The sequence below is a fragment of the Botrytis porri genome, assembly GCF_014898465.1.
Source record: "Botrytis porri strain MUCL 3234 chromosome Unknown BPOR_007, whole genome shotgun sequence".
In the NCBI taxonomy this organism is placed as follows: domain Eukaryota; kingdom Fungi; phylum Ascomycota; class Leotiomycetes; order Helotiales; family Sclerotiniaceae; genus Botrytis; species Botrytis porri.
This window is the reverse complement of record NW_024066081.1, coordinates 191,164-214,888: the sequence shown is the minus strand read 5'-3', so window position 1 is coordinate 214,888 and position 23,725 is coordinate 191,164. Positions and strand designations below refer to the sequence as shown.

At 43.2% G+C, this 23,725-nt stretch overlaps 8 protein-coding genes across 8 annotated transcripts; 4 read left to right on the top strand and 4 right to left on the bottom strand.

Annotated features, from left to right (window-relative positions):
* Positions 1-1,065: 1,065 nt before the first annotated feature.
* On the bottom strand, positions 1,066-2,480 carry EAF01_005430 (uncharacterized protein; the record flags this gene model as incomplete). Its single annotated transcript, XM_038913683.1, has 2 exons — positions 1,066-1,959; positions 2,133-2,480. 2 exons carry the CDS (start codon positions 2,478-2,480, stop codon positions 1,066-1,068), a joined length of 1,242 nt encoding a protein of 413 aa, XP_038770132.1.
* Positions 2,481-5,712: 3,232 nt separating this feature from the next.
* Positions 5,713-6,897, top strand: EAF01_005429 (uncharacterized protein; the record flags this gene model as incomplete). Its single annotated transcript, XM_038913682.1, has 2 exons — positions 5,713-5,831; positions 5,919-6,897. The coding sequence occupies 2 exons, from the start codon at positions 5,713-5,715 to the stop codon at positions 6,895-6,897; spliced, it is 1,098 nt and encodes a 365-aa protein (XP_038770131.1).
* A 1,246-nt stretch (positions 6,898-8,143) lies between these two features.
* EAF01_005428 (uncharacterized protein) lies at positions 8,144-9,289 on the top strand. Its single transcript, XM_038913681.1, has 3 exons — positions 8,144-8,417; positions 8,484-8,788; positions 8,882-9,289. Exons 1-3 carry the CDS (start codon positions 8,213-8,215, stop codon positions 9,080-9,082), a joined length of 711 nt encoding a protein of 236 aa, XP_038770130.1. The 5' UTR covers positions 8,144-8,212; the 3' UTR covers positions 9,083-9,289.
* Positions 9,290-9,646: 357 nt separating this feature from the next.
* Positions 9,647-10,317, bottom strand: EAF01_005427 (uncharacterized protein; the record flags this gene model as incomplete). The annotated part of the gene is made up of 2 exons (XM_038913680.1): positions 9,647-10,010; positions 10,109-10,317. The coding sequence occupies 2 exons, from the start codon at positions 10,315-10,317 to the stop codon at positions 9,647-9,649; spliced, it is 573 nt and encodes a 190-aa protein (XP_038770129.1).
* A 1,486-nt stretch (positions 10,318-11,803) lies between these two features.
* Positions 11,804-14,588, bottom strand: EAF01_005426 (uncharacterized protein; the record flags this gene model as incomplete). The annotated part of the gene is made up of 7 exons (XM_038913679.1): positions 11,804-11,903; positions 11,956-13,978; positions 14,041-14,174; positions 14,226-14,331; positions 14,385-14,423; positions 14,474-14,496; positions 14,551-14,588. The coding sequence occupies 7 exons, from the start codon at positions 14,586-14,588 to the stop codon at positions 11,804-11,806; spliced, it is 2,463 nt and encodes an 820-aa protein (XP_038770128.1).
* A 1,215-nt stretch (positions 14,589-15,803) lies between these two features.
* On the bottom strand, positions 15,804-16,606 carry EAF01_005425 (uncharacterized protein; the record flags this gene model as incomplete). The annotated part of the gene is made up of 4 exons (XM_038913678.1): positions 15,804-15,977; positions 16,032-16,119; positions 16,227-16,483; positions 16,541-16,606. The coding sequence occupies 4 exons, from the start codon at positions 16,604-16,606 to the stop codon at positions 15,804-15,806; spliced, it is 585 nt and encodes a 194-aa protein (XP_038770127.1).
* A 1,158-nt stretch (positions 16,607-17,764) lies between these two features.
* On the top strand, positions 17,765-18,803 carry EAF01_005424 (uncharacterized protein; the record flags this gene model as incomplete). The annotated part of the gene is made up of 3 exons (XM_038913677.1): positions 17,765-18,159; positions 18,387-18,445; positions 18,556-18,803. The coding sequence occupies 3 exons, from the start codon at positions 17,765-17,767 to the stop codon at positions 18,801-18,803; spliced, it is 702 nt and encodes a 233-aa protein (XP_038770126.1).
* A 1,133-nt stretch (positions 18,804-19,936) lies between these two features.
* On the top strand, positions 19,937-22,882 carry EAF01_005423 (uncharacterized protein; the record flags this gene model as incomplete). The annotated part of the gene is made up of 10 exons (XM_038913676.1): positions 19,937-20,381; positions 20,435-20,624; positions 20,687-20,930; positions 20,979-21,084; positions 21,152-21,219; positions 21,279-21,367; positions 21,422-21,772; positions 21,855-22,177; positions 22,245-22,399; positions 22,471-22,882. Exons 1-10 carry the CDS (start codon positions 20,304-20,306, stop codon positions 22,880-22,882), a joined length of 2,016 nt encoding a protein of 671 aa, XP_038770125.1. The 5' UTR covers positions 19,937-20,303.
* Between the last annotated feature and the right edge of the window lie 843 nt (positions 22,883-23,725).

Genomic DNA, 23,725 nt, shown 5'->3' with positions numbered 1-23,725 from the left:
TATTGAAACTTCCTTTAGTAAAATTGATGCAAATCAATCCAATACATCCAGTATCTTAGAGAGCTTAATATTTAAGTATGGTTCTTCTTCAGCAGTATTACCACAATACCTTCCTTTGAATCATCAATCTATCTACTACGACCGATTGAATCAGATGAGTAGGAGTTGTTCATAGGTTGTTTGTTGGAACCTGAATTCTAGAAGATCACGGCTCCATCAGATATGACACATACAATTGCGTACCATTTGATATACGGCAGCGCATCCATAGATATAAAGACTCCCATTGAACTTATTGTACACATAGAAAGGAATCATCACAAGGTACCGTACACACATTTCTATTACATCACAAACGCACTGGTGCTGATGTACAGTTTCCAGAAACAGCCAAACAATTCATTCCAATCGCCATCACGTGTTACGCGCACTTGATCAACTCATCATGATTCACTTCTCTCTCAGGGCACGGTACCACATAACTGAAGATATCTTGATCCAGAACAACAAAGTCAAACATATTCGGTGGTCAAGCTGTTATATGCCTCGACTCCTACTTCTAAGATTCTTATGCTAATAATTTCTCAGGGTAGGATTTTATGGATCGACAAGTCCGACCTCTTCGGAGTGTGACTATAAGCAATTGAATTTAACCTGCTCTGCAGAAAAAAATCAACATCAAAACCAACAATGGGACCCACTACCTGGCTTGTACCAGGGAACCAGGACAAATACAAAATTTGGTGGTAGCGCGACGAGAGGACACAATTGGTAAGAACACATTCCCTTCCAAACAAACAGCTTGACCACTGTACAATATACATTTTTTGCGTTTTGTTCATCTCGAAGTTTTGATTGTATTGCAATTGCAAATTATTCCACGTTACTATTCTCCAACGCTTTTGTGGTCCTGGAAGGTAATCGGTGCGCAAGGACTGAAATCAATTGTGATATGCTGCAGCATACATGCGCAACTAATTCTTGAAGTCGCTAAGAACAACATCAACAAACATTTTTGAATCATGAGTGTGAATACTAGTAACATGGCCCCTCACAATGATCATACTATGAACCGGCAGCCATTTCCAGCACTTCGAGCACTTGCTCTTTACTAGTCAGAGGTACAGCATTTGTAGGTAACCACCTATCTTTCAAACAATTATCCGCCAGTGCATCCAATTGCTCCTTCTTCACACCCACATCCTTCAGTGTCCTCGGCATGCCAAGCTCGCGCACGATAGCACCCACCACATCACCTGCATCTGAAGTTTCTCTCTCCAGACCATTTCTCTCGAGTAGCTCCTTAACGGTAGCCTCCTCCCACAAAACGTCAAGTACTTTTCTTTGACCGTCAATAACTTTCTCGTCATTGCTGCCATGCTTTGCATTGTATTTCAATACATGCGGTAACATGATACAACTCGTCTCGCCATGGCCAACACCTAGTGGTCCTAACTGATGCCCAATTCCGTGGCTCCCGCCCATCGGGATACCTCTACCAACTCCTTTCATTGCTTCCACCACCCCCCACATTTCCTTTAATCTCGCGTCCTCGTTTGTCGGATCTTTCTTAGTGATTAACAAGTTTGGTACAAGCAATCTCAATCCATTCGAAAACTCCTCGTCGCTTCCGGCGCAAACATTTTCATTAAGCGAGCATAGTCCTTCAACACAATGATCTACGGATCGAAGACCAGTGCTAAGCCAGACATGCTGAGGAGTAGAAATACACAGGGGAGGAGATAGAACGATGAGAGATGCGCCCATTGATGGGTGACTAAAGGACACCTTTTGATGCGTCGAAGTATTGGTCGCGCCAGCAAAGGAAGAGTACTCCCCACCAGAAAGAGATGTTGGAATATTGATTATAGGGACTTGACATGGCTTTAGACCCGAGGTTTTGGCCTCTGCCGAGAGAGAATAGAATTCATCGGGAGTGGATACATTGTTTGCTAATGCCTAGTTCCGTGTTAGGATATCCCGCAAGGATTTTTATCAAAATTAGGGGGTGTAAAAGCATAGGGTGGTAGATCTAGTACGCATAAAACCGCAAAGGTCTAAGGCTGTCCAGAATTTTGGATTTTACCGTTAGGTTAGAAAGCACCCTGAATAAATGAACATTCTCAACGTACAAATGAAATGAGTTTTGCTCCGTCAGTAAGTGATCCAGCTCCAAGCGTAACAATGATATCTGCTTGTTTCTCTCGCATGTCTTGTACGATCTCCAAGACATCATCCCATGGTGTGTGCGGCTTGATTCCATACCTGACGCCCACAACCAGATTACCAAGGCGTTCTTTGAGAGAGCTGAAATTGGAAGTCTTGCTGATAGAGTTCGATACAATTATGTAGACCTTCGAGGCATGGAATGTATCTTTGATGTGATGGGCACATGCTTCAGGAAAGGGGATGCCGGTTGAAATGTGGGGCTTGGATTTTGGAGGAAATGCCGGAGTGTAGGTTTCATTAGGGGCTGCCATTGGGTCAAGCTTGTTATGAACGAGTAATATAACGAAAGAATTGCTTCCTCGAAGCTGAAATCCAGATGCTTGGATGTGATACAAGATATTCCTTCAAGTAACCGACGTTGGACGTTGACAATAATCGACTGATTATTAATCATGCATAACTCACATGTAAGGTTAAACTTGCCGCCGAACTGCCGACAGTCGGAGAACATCGCAACGTCAACCCTCTGGAGACACATCATGCCATGTCCTTCTTGACGTTTTGCAGCAATTCATTTCCATTGGATCTGGTAAAATGATCTGGTTCTCACGTTCATTGCCGAGAATGAAATGATAGGTCTATTTTTTGCAAAATCTTTCACGGCTCACCAATTTTTTTCGAAGTACAAACTTAGGGTTCTAATTAAGCAATACCTATCTAGGCAGGTGGACGAAATACTCGAATGTCGCGCTGGATGTAGTCAGTATCCTTCGAATTGGAGGTAGACACACATCTTTTCTTCGAAAATGGGAGGCTGGTAAGTGTCGATCATGCTCAAAGGTCCATAACGCAATCGGTCTGTCGAAGTTTGATTGGCCATGATCCCAAAATCGAGAAAGTTTTGGTCGAACCGGATAAAGAGGATTTGACACCTCCATGTTTTGTTGCATATCTATACCAGGGTGTGAAGACTAGTTGAAAGTCAAATACTGCTTTATTGTTTTCTGTTGCATATCTGTACTGGGGTACAGGGATATAAAGGTGTTCAGATTCCTGGTCTAGACCCAGTACCATCCGCATGAAGGCAGCGTCATCGAAATCTGTACTTCAATCTGGTTCTATCGAACCTATCTATAAAATTTAAAGGGATTCTGGTTCATGAAATGCTGCTTTGCTATTTTTGTGGAATTTACCAGTATCTGTACCTAAGTAGCCAGCAGTTATCAAGACTTGCATAGTGCCTCTAGATTTTAGAAGTAAGCTTGAGCGCAAGACAGAACCTCATTTTCCGAGATACCAGGCAGGATGACGTATAAAAATTCAGAGAGCAACGTACATTCATTCAATGTCGATTTCCGTAAAATCATCGTTCGAAACGTGGCTTCCCAACGGCCATGATATACTTCACCGAAGCAGTGATCAACTATATTGACTAGCTCTTTCTAGCTTGTGTTCTTCGCACTAACCTACCAACGCCTTTGATGAATTACGCAACCACTTGGTGAGTTTCTAGACCTGCGAGAGTCAAAACGAAACGTTGAAGAACTTTAAATACTTACACCAACTCAAACTAAACCTACTCAGAATGCCACGATTATGTTGCGAGACACTTATGACAATACCCCTAAAGTGGGCATTTTACTACAGCGCTCAAATCAAGACGTTTCGATCCATGCATGTCATTTTGTGGAGGCTAGGAGCAGGTTCCATATCAGATTATAGATCTACAAATGGACAGGACAATCAAATTAAAAAGTAGTATAATTGGAAAGAACAGCCGAACTGAAAGTAGTAGGAAGGGCTAAGCATTGACCTATCACGCACTGACATTTGATCTAACGTTAATCGATTAATTTGGATTTCTGACATATCACTAAACTTGAACCCAGAACTTGAAAGGTGTCCACCATCGAATTTTCATTTCAGAAAAGTTGGAATCGATCTCAAGATGAAAATGAATCGCCGAATTCTGATTCGCTGGCCCCTGGTGCTCATTGTCCCTTTCTTAATCCCCAAATTCAATCGCAAGTGAGACTCAGCATATGGATATGGCCTTGTGTATTGGCGTGGTATGCCGTGTAATCCATGGTCTATAACTTAAGGGCCATAACCTGGCTGCCTTTATTACTCACAGAGGAACCTACATTTAATAGCGCGGATGAAGTTTAGAGATCCTTGAAGATTGCCAATGTAGATTGCCGCGCTAGGTGGTTAATTTGGAAAGACTGTTATTCTTGACCAGTATGTGGCTTCATTACATGAGGTTTGTATCGGTTAAGAGTGGTTGGTAAAAGAAGTCCATCTCAAACTTAGCGCAACCTAAACAAATTGGACGAGTGAAAGTAAGAGTTGGGGGATTATTCGAAAAGTGAGGGCAAGCTGCACGTTATAATACTAGAGCTATTTTCTCTTCTTTTCCGGTGCCATTTAGAAAACCGTGAATGTAGTACACATATTTAGTTAATCAGATGAGAGTATGTCGTTTCGACTAAGGAGAAACTTTTGGAAACTAGTTGATGTTAGTTGGGTCTTCAAGTTTCGTTCTCCGGTCCCAATTCAAGTCAGAAAAACACTTCCATAAGCTTTTCGGCACGATCTCGAGAAATATTCATGTCCTAAACTTAACAAAGACCGAGATCAGCAACCTCGATCAACAATCGCTTAGGCTAGCTACTCTGGATGCCTTGAAAATTTGTTAGAAACCGTTGCTAGATACTTACGCCTTCCAAAATAAAGATCTATCTGACAGTATCTCTTGATCCAACTCTTACGGCAGGCGCTACCGAGAAAAAAAACCGTAGATCTTGATACTAGGACTTTCTAGTCACATAAAACAGTTGACTTTTGAGGCAGTATAGTCTACTATGAATAATATCTTCCTGTTCATACTGTCGACTAAGCCCCTCTTAGTTCAACCATTAATGAATTCCAACAAGTCACCAACTTTATACGCTACTTCTCATTTGTATTTAAACCGTAGACACACCCATACATTTCAAGATTTGGATTTCTATCATACATTTCACATTCTACAGATAGCTGACAATATAAAAGAATAGACATCCGTCTTAATCTATCACCTATCAAATACTTGCCATTCAATACCTTGACACTTGAAGATATTCTTCATACATCTCTTTAAAATCTCAGGGACACTGGTTGAATTAGGAAGATTCAGTTCATATTTGTTTCTATTTGATACCAACAACAACAACAACAACAACTACTACTACTACTACTACTACTACTACTACTACTACTACTATCTAATAATTCGGCACTTGAACATATTCGTCCAAATTCTTTAATAGTAATATCTTCAACTATATTCATTTCCGTAAGTCACCATCTTGATTCGAAATTATTCACCACCAAGCCCCTGGATGCTCTCTTGATATCATCATTTAGTATCGAGGCTATCTATTCATTCAACATCACTCAATCACGGAGAGAGTTCAAACACAACACAGCTTTATCTTATAGTAGTTAAAGTCACATCTATTAACAGATATTCAAGGTACATCTAGCCACATACACATAGCCATGTCTTCTCCAAGTTCTGTCGAGCAATGCTTGCAAAAGCTGCAATTGCAGCAACAAGAAGACATCGACGATGTGGATGTGGAGGATACAATTGTATCACCACTTGTGAACGACAGCGCGTAAGTCACCTCTCTATGCCTTGCACCTGCAACTCATACTCCCCTAAGCCCCCTCGGTTATGTGCGAAGTTGGCTAACTCAAAATAGCGATGTTGTCGGTGCCTTTAAAAATTGCCCAGTCGATATCATCTTGCAGATCGTGAGCGAGCTTGATGTCGTTTCCAAAGTGTGCTTCTCGCTAACCGGGTCCCACTTCCGAAGAGTATTCAAGAAGTATTCCGACGTTGACAAATACATCCATGGTAGTTGTCACCCTTCAATTCCCGATACCTGCTATGCTGCTCGGTTGTCCTTGCCTCTCAGCCTGCAGGTATCAACGTGCGGAAACTATATCTTGGATATGGACAAGCGCTGCTTTGACTTTCTGCCACTTCATGATAGTCAAGTAGAATGGTTCCCGACTCTCGCGGACTTGCTGTGGAACGAGAACTTCTTCTGGAGCGGCGGCGCACAATGGTGCGACGGGTGCTACAGAGTTCTGCCACCTACAAGTTGGTATGAGTGCGCGATGGAGAAGGAATTCTGGGACCTCGTCGAGAACCCCTCGTCGACCAAACTCCCGCCTCATGAATATATCATCGATCTTCTTGCAAGAGCTCTTGTACAAGGAGTCAAGAAGCGTCGCGCGGATTATTCTTTCATCGGTGATCCTGACAGCTTTATCCCGCAGATAAAGGCCCTCAGCTACGGCGGCGAACATTACGAGTCTCGAAGAAACGATCATGATCTGACTATCTGCGCAAAATGCAGAGTCAAGAAGATCGTTACTGATAACGGTCGCAGACAAGAAGCGTGGACCTGGGGATCGAGGGGGTTGGAGGACACTGGAAAGGAGGCCGATGGAGTCGGTATGGTCGGGCACGGTAAGAATATGGGACGGATTGTGTATGCGGATCATTTGGCGGAGCCCGAATTTGAGGATAGCTGGATGTATTTCGTACTGTGGGAAGACATCCTGAGAGAATCTGGATTTTTCGTAAAAGAGTACGAGAAGGTAGAAATGCCGTCTTCGAGAAGTAAAGTCTCGAGATCGAGGACTCTTGAGTTGACAGATTCGGATTGGTAATTACAAAGTTTTTGTCAATCAGTTCAGTTAAAGAGAGGTCACGGATACGGTATCTCTACCACATTGTAATTTTTTACAATAAGAAAAGGAAAGATGAAGGAGCCCACAGTTGATACCCATAGCTAGATAGCTAGATATCTGTTTTAGCATAATCATACCCATACCCAGATATTTAAACATGGTCGTCCCATACGTCCCATATGCCATCCTACATCCCATCCTACATCGTCAAATCTAGAAGACCTAGGCGAAACGTCGGCCGCCAAAATTTATAGAAGAAGTTGAATAAAAAGTCCTACCTTTAATACAATCAGGAGTCTTTGTTCAGATTTTTGCTATCAGTTGCCACTTCCCATGGATAGGATTCGCGTCTAATTTTCGGACGGTGTCTCGTTCCGAGACTGATGAGGGTGATGCAACAATATAAAGAGAATCACAGCGCAGAAATATAATCCGTCCACCAAGCTCAGGAGCTTGTCGGGACCAACTGCCTTGGCGCTTGGCGGCTCCTTGGCGGTTAATTTGCGAAGTTTCTTTTAACCACACCTGTCGCGAGCGAGTCATTGCTCCCTAATTTCACGATACCCCCAACAATGGTTTCATCTGAGTGGATGCCATGTAACGGTGTAAGCGCCAAGCCGACGTCGGAAAAATAATTAAGCTTCCATAGCCGCCAAGCTTCCAATCACCACGTCCCATATGCACATGACGATGTAGTACAGCTTTGGAGAAACCACGGGGGAATGTCTGGGCAAAGATTGCAGGCTCGAGTTAATCGCTCCAATTGCTTTCGCTTTTCAGGTCGGTACTCAGTAGTATCCGTCCCGAAAGTGCATGTATATGATACTAGCACAACAGACCCTCAAGGGTTGTTTTGTTATCATGATCATCTCGCTAGCTCTCAACATTTTCTTGCTGTTGAGGCTCAAGATGATCTCGTGGTTTGAATCTGATCAGCTTGGTTATGGAGCAAGAAGAGTTCTTCCGTTCGTATTCACAAATTGTTTCCTCGGCTCCCTCAATTTGTGAAAGAAAGCGCGAATTAAGCTGCAGTCTTTCTAGAACATGCCAATCAATGATTTAGCATCTCGTTCCAAGAAGGGTATTTACTCTCCGGAGTATTTTATGGATCTATACGAATTCATCGGCGTGGAGAAATTTATCCTCGAGTGAGGTGCAGGAACTCCGAATACTCCACAGATTTGTGACTATATAAGAGCCATGATGCCATACTGAATGACCATCATCTTCATCCTCTGGCAAGCATCAAAGCATCGAATTTATCTACACACAGCATCGACTTTAATCATTCACCATGGTTGCCACGCTCAAACTTGTAAGCCTCATGGCAGTCCTCCCCTCGGCTCTCGCCTGCCTAGGCTACACTGGAGGCGTCCCCAAAGCAACTTCGACCAAGACTAACAGTAAAGTCATCGAAGTTGCTGCTGGAAAGACCTTTGACGGTGCTTGGGCAAGATATGATCGTGGATCTGGTGCTTGTTCTGGACAGAGTGAAGGAGGTAAGTAACACAACTACTCTGATACATGTGAAATCCCTCGAAAACGAGACTAACACTCTCCCTCAGATGACTCCGAGGCGGTCTTTCTCCTCCAAGACGGAGCAACTCTCCAAAATGTCATCATCGGCAAAAACCAAGCTGAAGGTGTTCACTGTGCTGGAGCTTGCACTCTCAAATACGTTTGGTTCGAAGACGTATGCGAGGATGCCATTTCCATCAAGAGTGACAAGGCTGGTGATCAATCATGGATCATAGGAGGCGGAGCATATCACGCCACCGATAAAGTCGTTCAGCACAATGGATGTGGTACTGTCAACATCATCAACTTCTATGTTGAGGACTATGGAAAATTGTACCGAAGTTGCGGAAACGTAAGTTTTTCTTTCCTTTTATGGCTTTTTCCTTTTCATCCCATTTATTCTTTCTCGTTCCTCTCAAATATGCATAACTAACCTTCCCATTAGTGCAAATCCCAATGTAAGCGTAACGTCTACATCGAAGGCACCACTGCTGTTAACGGCGGTGCACTCGCCGGTATCAATTCTAATTATGGAGATACCGCCACGCTGAAGAATGTCTGTTATGATACTTCCCATGCATGCCAAATGTTCACTGGAAACAACAAAGGCGACGAGCCCACCACGGCCGGATACTGCTCTGGATAAATTATTTCAGATGAACATTCTGAGTGGTGAAGGTAAGGAATATATGGAGAGTGTTAGTCAAAGAATGATGGATGGGCTTTTGGGTGATTGTTGTTGTTGTCGTTGTTGTTGTTGTTTTTTCCCTGTGGATATTTTTGAGAACCGATTGAGTGTTTGTACATACAGTAGAAAGCAATACATATCTATACTACTTTATCTATTTCAACGTGCACATATCAGGACCACCTAATAAATTATTTGCATCTAAAACCCAATAGAATATAAATGATTTTTTTAACATCCCTAGGTACTCACCCCGTAATCCAAATAATAAAAAGTAACCACCATGCTCCGAGTTCATGAAAATGATTGAATCAGTTAATAATACTATATACCACTTGGCCTAACAAATCTCCAACATTCATTCCGTCTGCTCATTCATTATTCAATAGAAATTAATCAATCAATTATAGCATGTCTCATTCCCCAAATTAACTCATACCCAACATCCCTCACGTTAATTATACTGACCCCTTCATACCCCATTAACCACACAACCCCTTTCTTCTCTCTCCCAAACCTCTCCTAAAAAAACGCAGCAGCCACCGCAGCCATACCCCCAAGAACCCCCATCATTCCATTAACCCCCACAATCCTCTCCCCAGCCCCACTACTCTGGCTACTCGTCGACTCTGCCGCACTCGCCGTGTTACTTGATGAGCTCCCTCCAGTCGTCTGCGTCTTCGCAGTAGTTGTTCCACTTCCACTTCCTGCTCCTGTTGCCGTCGCTGTCGCTGTCGCATCAGTTGCAGCGGCAGTCGTAGACCAATCTTTTGAGATCGCAGAGGAAGTGGTAGTTGATGCGTAGGCTAAGGCATCATTACAATAGGCTTGTTTGTTGGCGAGAACCCCTGTGTAGCCTGTGTCGTTGGGGCATACATTATAGCAGCTATTAGGTAGATAGATTAGTTAGGGTCCGGGTCAATCATACTGCAAAGGACGGATGAAGAAAACTCGGAAGGCAAAATGGAAGAAGGGAAAACATACGTCAAGACTGAATTCCAACTCGTGCACAAACAAAGATAATCGGTAGATTGACACGCCTGAGCAATTGCCGTCGTCGAACTCACACATGCATCGAGAACATTCTGTCCCTCGCACGAAGAAGAGAAACCACCTGTGGCCGCTACTGTAGTCGTAGCAGCAGCACAGGAAACCAAGGCCGCAAAAGGAAGAGTTGCTTTTGAGAAGTGCATTTTGGAAGTTTAGTTTGAGATTTTAGAGATGTAGAATGAATGCAAATGAGATGTACGAGTATGGAAGTATAAGTGCGAGTACTAGACAGGTAGTATATGCGAGAGTAATGTAGTACGTGTTTTTTGTATAACTTCAAAATGATCAATTGATCTAACGGTGTGATATACGCGGCACAGGTAAAAAAAAGCAGAGAAACAGAAGAAACTTCACATCGCGCATACATCCAATATAAATATATAAACCATCTCCTTCCTTTCACCGTCCAAAAGCCAACCTCCCCGTGTGACCAACCAAGACATTCCAGCCAAATTAATATACACTCAAAAGCAAAGAAACTCCCCGGACAACCAATATATCACAATCTTCAGAATGATCTTCGGACTGCTTCCCCATGCTCTTTTTTTAAGCATATCCCGCATTGATATTACCCCAAAATACCTAGAGTTTCATTGGTGCACTTCCGAAAAGAGTCTAGTCTGTGTACATAGACGACTTTAGGTTGCATGTTTCAGGGGTCGCCGAGCAACCATGTTGCCCACGTCGTTCAACATGCCATGCATATTTCTACTTCCAACGTACCTCCATACATACATATACGAAGTAAATTGTTACCGTTGGTCGAATCAATAACACAAATAAACATTCGAAAACTAATTCGAAATCGACTACATCAATGTATGCATTGCATTAGGCATATTGCGGACGGGGAAACCTCTACGTGAAGAAGTGAAGAAGCGGCCCGAAGCAGAACTCCAGAGATCTACATCAATTAGAGACACAAACAACAACTAAAGACCACTAGTTTCGATAACTTTGATTTAATGCTTGTGCCGTGCCCATTCTACACTCTACCCATCCACCGAGATTATTTCTCAACACTTGCTTTTTGATATGTTTATTCATCAAGTCTCAACAGCATGCTTCGCATTATATCTTTGATTGCCAGACCTATTGTTTAGACTTGGATTGCCCTCAACAAAGTACGCTTTCGAAAATTGTCGCTCGAAACAAGTGCGCGTGATCAAGAGTTGATTGGATTGGTTACTAGTAAGCTGTCATTATATCTTGTGTCCCTATTCTTTGGCAAATGCGACCTACCATATAAAAGGTCGTACAGGAGGCTACACCTAAGCCCCAAATCTTGCTCAATGTTCTCTTCATATTTGATTGGGGATGGTAGATCAAGGAAAACCATCACGGATAATTCATAATGGTAACGAATGATCATTCTTTCTAGTGCTATACCCACTAAATACAAGGTCATCAGATACTCTGAGCTGGATTTGTTTTCTTTCGATTAATGTATCAATCGTTACAATGCATTTCCTAACGAGACTTGAGCCATTAGACGGCTATTTATTCCGGATAATAATTCATACCTCCGATCCATTCCAGGTAATATAAAAGTTGAGAAACCTGGACTTCCCTCAGCTTGTATAGAAAATAACACCATGCAGAACCAATGAAACCCTTACAAAACGTAAATCACTCCTGTCCAAATCCCATTGTCTCTTCTACCGCCATCGTCAATTTGGTTTGCAACTGCTCAAGGTTCTTGTATGGTGGAAGATCCAGTCGGTTGAAACTAATTTATGCTGTTAGTATGTACGATATCTAGATGTTTAGAGGTAGCTTACCAGGTGTGAGATTTTGGTAAATTGTTCGGCTCTCCTTGCTTTTCAATTGTGAATCTTCTCGGCCCATCACTACCCTGAAGATCTTTAAATCCGTTGACAGGAATACGAGAAGTACCGGTAGCAAATTGAAGAAGGCGAGATTTCTGTTCTCCATCCCAGCTGCGGATCGTTTGCCAGAAAAATTTAATGACCTCATCAGATTCTGTGTATCCTCTATAGTCTGTGTGCTTCTTCCAATCGTCAACATCAATTTCCGCAATACCTCCAATCAACAACTCAAGCTCTCTTTCATCAAATACATTAACAAGCTCGGCTGGAATAAGCTCATGGAAACCAGTGATGAAAGCTTGGAATTGCTCATCAATTCGCTTTTGAATCCTCCATTTGACCATCAAATCAACATACTCTTTTTTATTCTCATCTGTGACTTCAATATCTCTTCCGCCCGGTTTAAGGTCTTCGACATTTGTAACACCAAATCTCTCATCTTCTGTTGAGAATGTCTGGTCCAGAACACCTTCAATTGGATTATCCAACATCCATTGAAGACTTCGATGGAAATCGGCATCAACTCCCTCCATATCTTGAAGGGAGACTGCCTTATTAAGCATCATTTTGTACAGGGCACCAATGAAAAATGCATCCAAGAATCGGCGATGGAAGATGGCCAAACCAACCACTCTACCAATAAATTTGAAGTAGTTAAGATGTTCTGGGTTAATTCCGGAGTGGGGGTTGATTTGAAGAGTATAGTTATCGTGAGCAGAGTATTCGAATAAACAATAGAAAGGATTGAACATTTCATGAGAAAGAAGGAAAAAGAATTCTCTCGATAATCCACCATAATCGAGACCATCTTCTCCATCAAATTTAATCATAAGACGTTTCTTTAAATCAGTGGCAGATTGACGCATAATTTCAGCGTAAGAATCCTCGAAGATATGTGATCTTCGGATCTTGACATGGCACTGACCGGAGAGAATGCGCAAGGCTGGCTGTGAACGGAAGTAGATAAGCTTTCTTCTGAAATCACGTTTGTATTGCGGTACGTTCTGATCTAGCGAAGAGGGCAGTCGCGGGTCATCCCAGGTAGTGGTTTTGGTGTTGTGATCCACAAAGTAGACTCTTGCAGTATTTGTGAGTCTCATTTCCCAGCCACTTGGCAGAGGACCAAGTTGTGAAACTGGTTGTTGTTGAATGGTGTTGTTGGCATTTTGACCACCATACATGCGGATATATTGTTGACGCCTAGGGTCTACCCAAGTTGTGGTTCGGGTGTTGTGATCCACGAAATAAGGACGGCCCTCGGGAGTATGTCTCTGTTCCCAGAGTGGTGGAAGTTCCCCGGTTCCTGCAGTTGTAGCTCCAGTAGCCATCATTGTAGTCGCAGCAGCGGTGTTAGCACTACTGCCAGCTTGTTGCTGTGCCAAATTTGGTGAATTGGCACCGGTGCGATCTTCAGGTAGAGTTCGGTTCTGATGTCGTTGACGCTCCACTTGAGTGTTAGCATTTCTCTCGTCCTGCCTTGTCTCGGTTGTCCCTGATGCAGATGGTCGATTCCAACTTGTAGATCTTGTGTTGTGGTCGACGTAGTAGGTTCGTCCCAAGTTATCTTCCCGTCTTTCCCATCCAGCGGGCAATCTACCCTGAGCATCCTCGAATGAGCTCAAACCGTTTCGATGTCCTGCTCCTGCACTGGCCGGAGGTGCATTGCTTCCGCCGCTGCCTGCAGCGGGTGCATGCCCTGGGGTTGGTCCATTTGAGACAGCTCCGTTTGCCATAACGACTCCTTGTGGTTGAGGAGTATGAGAAGCAGGCGAAGAAGCAGCGTTTGAGAAACCAGATACAGAGCCAGTTGGAGTATGGATCGGAGGTCGGTTGCTTGAAGTTGAATGGTCGTTCGTGGGCGGGGCGAGGCTACCTCCTCTTGGAGGGGCATCTAGATTTGTGGAAAGGCTTATAATAAGTTTTCCGTGTACCACAAGATTATCCGTCGATTTTTTCAGATCTCGGGTGAGCATTTCTGTGTGATTGAATATAAGCCCCCAAACGTGAATAGTAACAAGGGGAAATATCACGACTCACGATCTTGGGGAGAAGAAAAGTCGATGACATCTCCAACACGAACATTTATTACACCTAAGAACCCTTGGTCCTTCTTTTTGAACTTTTTCTGGTCAAATATCTGTACTGCCAATATGCTATCTTCGTTCGCACGCCTAAAAGTAAATCAGCCCAGAGTCTTCCTTTAGAGGATATTCCATATTCACAGGTCGAAGATCTCGTTCCAGTAAGGATTCAGAGTCCTTTTGATAACAGCGGTCGTTTTCGTCTGCTCGCCACTCAATGTCGCAACCGCAAAAGGGTCCGGAAATCCTAAGTCACACGGTTAAAAACAGTTGTCTTCTGGGGAGGATCGGTATCTGTACTAAAAACATCACGCTTGTACAAGCCGTCGGCAGCAATTACTGTTGATGATTAGTATATCAACTGACGTTCAATTGCCGAACAAGCCTACTAGTTAATCGCAGGTTGGGCTGCCTATAAGTTTGTCAGTTCTGTTCTTCTCCTTGTATGACAGAGTTCCAAACATACGCTGGAAGGCTTGAGTCTATTCTGCTACTGCTGGCCATCGTAAAGGTTCGCCAGCGATGGCGGGATCGTTTCTTAGAGCGTCAATGATAGATAACGGTAGAATAGTATCGTAGAATACTTTTGAAGTTCCCTGGGTTTCAAAGGTTGGCCGTGGTGGAAGCTTTGCGCTTGTGTCAATTTGGGGCTGTGTTAAGTAGAGCTGCAAAAGCCCCCTTACACCCAAATTACGAATCTGACAGATTTTGCGATTATCGTTATCGATTCAAGGATTCGTCATGCATGAAGGCAAGATAATGAAGAGAATATTCGTAAAAGGGGGGTTCAATGTATTGATTGAGAAGAGGAATGGGAGTTTGGTCAATCAAATCGTCAAGGCGGCACAGAATGCCCCCGCTAATAAGGTTGAGAATTCCTCAGGCAAAATTGATAATCATCCACCTATTTTTATACTTCACGTCATACCTCTTTAGCCAGACTTCCAGGTTCTCTACCGTCAAATGAAGAGACCCAATATTCGTGGATATGATGGCAATTTGCTGCTTTTGCACCAAGATTTTATGAGGGTTGCGAAGACTCATTTGATATGACCAAAATCGAGTCAGATTCTTCCAGGATACGAAATCCTTGAGCATATCGTGTACAGAAGAACAATGTGCCCTCCAACACGTGAGTAAGCAGTGTTTAACGTGATATTTCAAGGTAAGGAAATAGCCCCTTCTAGATTTACCTTGGGCGATTTAGGAAACGAAAAACATGAAAGAATAAGGCGATTTAGTATAAATGTTATTAGGAAGGAATTCAGATCCATGGTAGTCAGACTTCTTCGAGTAGGCCCTGGACCTCCTATGTAGCATAGGTCCATCTTCGGTTGTGACGGAACCTCTTGATATGATTAAAAAGCAATTGTATATAAGATAGAGCACGCTAGCACCATATCACTCACTACCTACTCACCTAGTACTCGTCAATTCTGTGCAATCATATTAATGGCATACACTCAAATTCTGCTTCATAGTTGAAGACTATTCATTCAAGATGATCAAGGAACTCCAAATGGAGAATTACAAAGGAGACCATATGCTCAAGATAAACGCCGTGGTATTTTCATGAATAAATCGCTTCTCGAATGATTGTTTGATAATTCAAGAAATGAATTTCCCCCAAATTCCCCATTTTAATGCTATCACTTCGGCAGCCCTCCCCATCTTATCATGTGCTAGAGTAAAGAAGACTCATGCAAAAGTTTTCGTGGCTTAATATGGTGTGAAACCTCTGCCACGGTTGCCTCTATAACCTCCACGGTAACCTCCACGAGGAGAATAACCGCCGCCACGTCCACCACCAAAGAAGCCGCCGCGACCTCTACCGCCTCCTCGTCCACCACGGCCACGTTGCATTCCGGGGACATTGGTACGCTTGGGGACAACCTGTAACAGCAATGAGCTTAAAGTGCAGAGAAATGTTTGAGAGAGAAGGTTTACCTTGAGGTTGCGACCCTTGAACACGCTCTCATTGAGAACTAAAGCTTGTGCAACAAGACTTGGCTCAACAAACTCTACATACGCATACCTGCATAAACCTAGATTAGCATCCTTCTCTTGCCAGGTAGCGTTTATCACAATGACACTCGACACAATCCGTCGAGGTTTTAAGGAGCCAAATTTCGTAGAACGCACCCCTTAGGATGACCGGTAAACTTGTCAAGCAAGATAGTTACACGGTTAATAGATCCGCAGCTTTGGAAGTGAGCTTGGATATCTTCTGGGGACGCAGAGTAATCGACGTTTCCGACAAAGATACTGCGACTATCGATATCCTCCTTGTCTTCTCTAAGATCAGTGCTTTGTTGATCGAGAGTTGCCTGCATTTCTCTAAGTTTGGCAGCTTCCTCTTCCATCTCTGCAACACGGCGCTTCATGGCCGAGATCTCTTCCTAAGCCGGTTGTCAACAATTGGTTCTCGATACAGGATCTTCCACCTCTGAATATACCTCATCATTATTATCATCCTCGCCAGCCATAACCTGGTCTTGAAGCTTTGGATCGGTGTCTGCCATGATTTGGTCGCCTGAGATAGTACTACTGCACTTGTGTAATGTTGTAAAATATTTAAGTAGATGGATCCTCAAGCAAGCTCGAAGGGAGGATGTTGATGAAAAGTAGAAGGTTGCGCCTCTGCGAGGAATCTTATTAGCAAGAACTTTAATAACTGTAACCTAATCACTGAAGATTGCACAATCTTATCGGAGAATGAAATTGAAAGTGAATTGATCTGCTAGCATGATCTTGTATTTCATCCGATGATAACTCAAGCTATTACCAGACTCTTCTCGAATTTTGAAGAGTAAATGTTATTTGACCATTGAGCTGCTTAAAGAAATGAAACGACATCATTATACTAATGGGAAAGCTTGAGAACAACTCACCGAAACTTTCAAATGGTCATAGAATATAGATGCAAAGGTTGCAAATGAAAAATAAATATATTGAGGTTGAGGTTGAGGTTGGTTGAGGTTATTCACAAATCGTCTAGACTTCCACAAGGCTACCACACATGGGCTACCCGCCCATGCCATCTTTCAAGCGCTTGGATAGATAGGTCGGCTAATTCGGCTTCTGCACTCGCTCGTGGAATGATCTTTGAGGTTACCGCCGCCTGCCAGACAGATAAGCAATGCCAAGCCCCTAGCTAGCATTTTGAATGCGCTTGAAGATTGACTTCAAATAGATTGGAGCTACCGGTACCACCAGGTAATGTTTTCCGTGATGAAATCCATAAGACGGTTGGAAGGTGTGCCAATGGCAATGGGATTCAACATAATCTGCTTTGCCATCTTTTACTATTACAGCTGACAATCCCTACTCAATCCAATCTGCAGAGAAGATGGTGTTGGTACAACAGCTGGAGTTTCCTGCTACATATGGATGGATACCTTCCGATAAGAGCTGCGCATACACCGCAATCAGACCTCAGATTCAACACTGTACAATCACATGTTCCTCCAATTCGAAATTCGGATCCAAAATTGGAGTCACTTGGGCTTTTCAAGTACACCGTAATTTCTCTTGCTTCAACCAGAGTTCTCTCTACTTCTAACCACAAGTACTAGCCTCCGTGAAAAGTCTCTCCAGAATTATCGAACATCAAAAGAACGATAGCATTGCCTTTTGGAGCGGAGGGCACTTGATCTTCTATTAAGATAAACAATAACAACATGTCCCGACGCAACTCAGACATTTCCGAACATGCTCCTCTAATCCGCGCCTCCTCTCAACCCATCTCCATTGCCTCTGGACCCTCCTATCACCATGTACCTCACCCTTCTTTTTTCCAGAAGCTCTCAAATAGCTACCGAAAGTCTCAAACTTCCGCAAAGAGCTTCCTATCCTCTCGCGCTCAACACTACACCGTTCTCCTCCTTGTTGCATGCGACTTAATTGGCATTATTTCGGATATAATCATAAATCTCTATCAATGCGACAACGATAAAGAAGGCAAGACGGATCCAGTTTGGAACGATGTGAGAGGTGGGTTGGGAATTGCTGGATTGACATTCAGTTGCTTGTTCATGGTGGAATTGGTTGCTAGCCTTTGGGCTTTTGGTTTGAGGTGCGTATTTTCCACTGGGTCTCTGGACATTGGAGCTTGTTGGCTTCGAAAATCCATTCTCTTTACTAGACTTGGCATGCCAATCAACCCACCATTAAAGTTCTGCTATATATCTCTTCACGTCTAGTTATGTGCCAATACTACTTGTTTCACGTTGAATTCCACTTCCTCGGATTACATAATTCCCTCATGACTTGTTATTACCCAAGCTAACAGAATCCATTTAGCTATTTTCGTAGCAAGTTTCACTGCTTCGATGCTACTGTGATCGTTGCCGGATTCGTTGGTATGTACTATTCACGTGTCTCTTTCTAACCCTATATAATTAATTACTCTCACTCACTCCACCACATTACACCTCTATCCTGTTTTCAAACTAAACCATATTCCGTCTAGTTGATGTGCTACTTCATGGTGTCCTCGAAGAAGTCGTGTCACTTGTGATTATCCTCCGTCTCTGGCGTTTCTTCAAAATTATCGAAGAATTCAGTGTTGGTGCCGAGGAACAGATGGATGGATTGGAAGAAAGAATTGAACAGCTTGAGATGGAAAACAGAGAATTGAAAAAACAGCTTAGAAAGAGAAAGGATGGTGATGAGGATTTGGAGAATGGAGAATGGAGAGGGTCGTTTAGAGTCGGATAATTAAAGGCCATCTGAATGATAGATTCATTATGCGGTAGAGATGGAGATAGTTGCATTTATGGAGGTGTGAGTATATACCCGAACAGAGCATTCTGTAGATGATGAAGGGATAATTCGTTTGCTATATATTCAGATCGAGAGCTCACCTCCACAGTCAATTCCATAGTTGGCTCAAGGGTTCGAGTCAATGCTAGCTTGCCCCTTCTACAACACCATTATTTTGATCAAAAGCTTAAGCCTAAAGATGAGTTTGCAACCGTACAATGAGATGAAAGGTGGAAAGAGGAAATGTCAAGTATCAATTGACTTGAAAGTTCCAGTCAACGGTAAAACTCATTTACGATATGAAAATTGACAACAATATCACCGAGGTGTATATCTTCCCGCTAATCAAAGGTTGACTCTATCCGTACGTCCGAAGGAGATCTCACCGTGAAGGCAAATGTATGGTGTTACAATATGGTGATATTGAATCTGGCATGCAAAAACAGATGATACTTGTACAGTTACATTGAGTCAGACCGAATTGACAGAGATTGCATCCGGGGGTACGTGTCCTGCCATGATAGTTTAGGCATTACAGCTTCAAATTCGAGCGACTTCTTGAGGCCTCCTGTTTACATTCATGAAATCTGGCTCGGTGAGCTCAATTTGGGAACCGAGGCTCATGTAGGCTGTCGCCTTACGCCCTAGAGTAGGCATTTCTGGTTCTTCAAGAGAAGCGGCGGTTGCAAAAACAATATATCTGGCGACGGCGTAATCGAGCGTTGTAACCTTGAAAAAGACCTTTTGTAGCGCCGAGGAAAGATTTCAATCATGACACCTAAAGAAGCGCAGTCATCAAGGGACAGGTACCCGGTCTGACTTAATTTTATCCCCGGATTTCTTCTGTGGTGTACAGTGGAGTATTCCCAAGGGGTTAAATTACCCCAAGCAGACAAATAAAAAGGTCCGAATCGCTAAAAGATGATGTGCGGTCATTAGGCCGTCAGTGTAATATTATTCCAGGTGTGATTGTGTTGCGGCACAGCCCCTTGTCTTCTCCTCGTCTAACGGAAGCCCCCCCAGGCCCCCCACTTACCTAGGTAGCCTCAATCGTTTAATCTATCTTCATCACATCAAATGGTAAGCCATCGCCGTGAATAACCTTAAAGGGGAAGAAATCCAATATCTACAAACGAGGCAACGCGGCGCATTGCACCTGCTCACAGTTTAATTGCGACAAAGATCAGAATTTCACCATGATATTGATTCTACCTTGACAGCGACGACGAGGATATTTCATCCGAAATGAGAAGTCCCAGATTGGCAGGAGGATGCTCATGTTCAAGCGAGCTCGACTTGGTGACTCGATCTTCAAGTGAGCTGGATTCTTCGTATATATAGGCCTATTTTCAGTCTCAATGTTTCTCGTAACCCTTCAACTATACTTTGGAAGCTTCAATTTGCGAAAGTACTTCTGTATTCAGTCGATCATTGCCTTTCAAATATTAACACATTATGTTGCTTCGTGCAATCTTCACAATCCTTCTGGCCTCATGTCATATATATGCCAAAGATGTCTTCGCCCACTTTTTGGTTCGTGCAGCTAGTCCTTCTGAAATCTAACTCGCAACTAATATGCTCAATAGGTTGGGAATGTTGCATCATGGACCACAACAAATTGGATAGCAGATATCCGACTTGCTCAAGAAGCGCATATTGATGCTTTTGCGCTCAATGTAGGATACGGAGATAGCTCGATTCCCAATTCTTTAGCAAATGCTTTCCTTGCTGCACAGACTACGGGATTCAAGCTGTTTATCTCCTTCGATTATACAGGTTCGATTTTTTCTGACGCATCTTTCTATGTTCATGAATGTACTAAATAGTTGCTTCACTAGGTGGCACTGCTCGTTGGCCAGAAGCCAACGTCATCAGTCTTCTCAACACTTATAAATCAAGCTTTGCTTATTACAAATATCTTGGGAAGCCTTTCGTATCAACTTTTGAAGGAGTTGATAATATTGCCGATTGGACTACAATCAAAGCACAAACTGGCTGCTTTCTAGTGCCGAACTGGTCCTCATTAGGTGCACAAGCGGCAGTTGCCCGTGGAACTGCAGATGGATTGTTCAGTTGGAATGCGTATGTTCACACCCTTGGTAACATCGACTTGTTACTAACTTTTAGTAGATGGCCTTGGGGTAACGAGGATATGAATGCATATACTGATGCTTCTTACTTCGTGTCCTTGAATCAAACAGGCGTTCCAATGCCATACATGATGCCTGTTTCGCCTGTCAGTATTCTAATTATAATCACCATCAATAACGAGATTATCATTCACTAACCTCGGGTTTCTCTAGTGGTTCTACACAAACTTGCCAAATTACGACAAGAATTGGTTGTGGCGTGGGGATGATTTATGGTTCGAGTAAGATATCTCGCTACACCACCAGTTTATGTTCAATAGCTAATCTAATTTTCAAATAGCCGTTGGCAAGAAATTTTGTCCATTGACCCTCAACCAGAATGGGTACAAATCATCACATGGAATGATTATGGAGAGTCTCATTACATCGGTATGTTCTATTCACGATCCCCAAAAATTCCAATCTTCTAATCCAAAATCTCAGGACCTCTTCACGAAGAAGAATATGCTTCTATCTTTGATTCCATACATGGCAATGGCCCTTACAATTACGCCGATAATATGACTCATGATGCATGGAGACAAACTCTACCCTTTGTGATTGATACTTACAAAAATGGTATTGCCACCGTTAAACAAGAAGTCGTCACAGCTTGGTATCGACTTACTTCAAAAGACAACAGTGCATGTAGTGATGGTGACACGACGGGGAATACTGCCAATCAGCTTCAGATTGAATTTTACCCTACAGATGTTGTCCAAGATAAGATATTCTACTCTGCAGTGCTTGCTGAGGTTGGAACTGTTACTGTTACTGTTGGTGGTGTTGATTTAGGTAAGTTTCAATTGTCTTTAAAGAATGACACACCCCGCATCATCAAGAACACAAGGCTAATTTAGACTCATTTCCTTAATAGGCGCCACTTGGATAGACACTCCCTCCAATGCCGTCGGAATATACCACGGAAGTGTAGCCTACGGTTCCCACACCGGAAATGTGATTGTCACAGTACACACCCCATCCAGCGGTTCCATAATCTTCCAGGGAAATCCCATCGCTAGCGACTGTTCGACTTGGGATGGTTACACAAACTATAATGCATACACAGGTTTCCAGACCGGTAGTGCTGTAACTGCCACCCCTGCACTTAACATATCAGAACAAGTCTGTATTGCAGGATTTGGAGTGAATAATTTTGCAGGCTTATGTTCTTTTGCTTGCGGATTGGGTTATTGTCCGGTATGTATCTCGAATCTGTCATAGCTTTGCCGAGAAAGATTGGGAATCGTGCTAATTGAGATGATAGTATACTGCGTGTACATGTACAAATTATGGACCTCAACCGACTCGGCCTACTGCGGTGAATACACCGGGATATGGTACGATTGGATATCCGGCGCAGGGATTAACTTCGGAGTATGAGGGTCTTTGCTCTTTTAATTGTTTCTTTGGATATTGTCCGTAAGTGGTGCTCTTGTATCATCTCTTTTGATGACCCAGCCGTCCAAACTTCCCACTAACAAACCCTCCAGACCCGGCGCTTGCGGCACCACAAACTACGGCGTAATTCCCGAAACCGTCTCTCCCTTTCTTCCTCCCGCCTGCGTTAGCGGAACCGGCATCGACAATTTAGGCGGCTTATGCGGATACGCATGTCCCTACGGATACTGTCCCATCCACAGCTGCACATGCACAGCTCAAGGCGTGCTTAATGCACCTCTACCTACTATTGACGGAGCTGGCACTGCGGCCCCGGGCTTGGATGATGAGTTGTATGATGGTCTGTGTAATTTCGCATGTAGTAGGGGGTATTGTCCAGATGGCGCTTGTGAGTATGTTTCGGCGAGTAATGGGTTGTTGAGGAATGCGACGGGGGTTGTGAATGCAGGGTTTAGGAATGTGACAAAGGTTTTTAATGGGACGGTTGTGAGGGGTAGGAGATAGTTTTGGGGAAGGAGATGGATTCTGAAGGGGGGGGGGGGGGGGGGTGAGAGTTGGATATCAGGGTTACTGGTACGGGGGACTTGGAAGGTGGAGTAGGGTTTTATGCTGGGACTTTGGAACTGGATTTGGGAAGGTTTTCTTTGGTAACATGTAAAGTTTGGGATTGGGATTTGGATATGAGGACGATTGGCTTGTTATTTGACTTAACTACTGCGAAGTTTGTATCTGATTGATTTTTAGTTTTGTGTCTGCTCGGATGAATCATTATGTGAACTATGCAATTTGAAACTCGTTTAAGTTTTGATTTAGGCTGTTGGGTTACGGTGTATGAGCTCAGCTTGGGGACTGAGTATATGCATATGTTCCTTTTAGATAGAGGTGCGAGAAATTTACTAGGTTATATACCTACCTAGGTACCCCAACCAGTGGGTGTACGGACTAACATGGCATTTCTTATCTTTCAAAATCTTTAACGAATTCAATCTCCAACTGTTTCATTTCAGAATCTATCTTTTTATATTCAATTTTTAATAAGTCATTCTGATAATTCTAAAGATATACGAGTAGCTATGTGAAGAGATATTTCAAGTCCAATTTTGAAATGTCCTGTTAGTTCGTACAACCACTGGTATCTCCATGATCTCCATGATCTTAATGATATCAGTATAGAGTAAGTAGTACACACTCGGGCCCTTGGGGACTCGAAAGCAGTTCTTGTGCTCTTTGATTTACACGACGATACAAGATTCACAAAAAACATACGTACTGGGCCTGCACAGCCTTCGTCTTCATATCTCGTCATAATTATCATTCATGATAGTCTTAAGGACTTTTAGAGAATAC

What these genes read in the sequence shown, in the direction of transcription:
- EAF01_005428 (XM_038913681.1), top strand. Translation starts at nt 8,213, where the DNA reads ATGGTTGCCACGCTCAAACTTGTAAGCCTCATGGCAGTCCTCCCCTCG. An exon ending in TTCTGGACAGAGTGAAGGAG is followed by an intron (nt 8,418 to 8,483) that starts GTAAGTAACACA and finishes ACTCTCCCTCAG; the next exon opens with ATGACTCCGAGGCGGTCTTT. An exon ending in TGTACCGAAGTTGCGGAAAC is followed by an intron (nt 8,789 to 8,881) that starts GTAAGTTTTTCT and finishes CCTTCCCATTAG; the next exon opens with TGCAAATCCCAATGTAAGCG.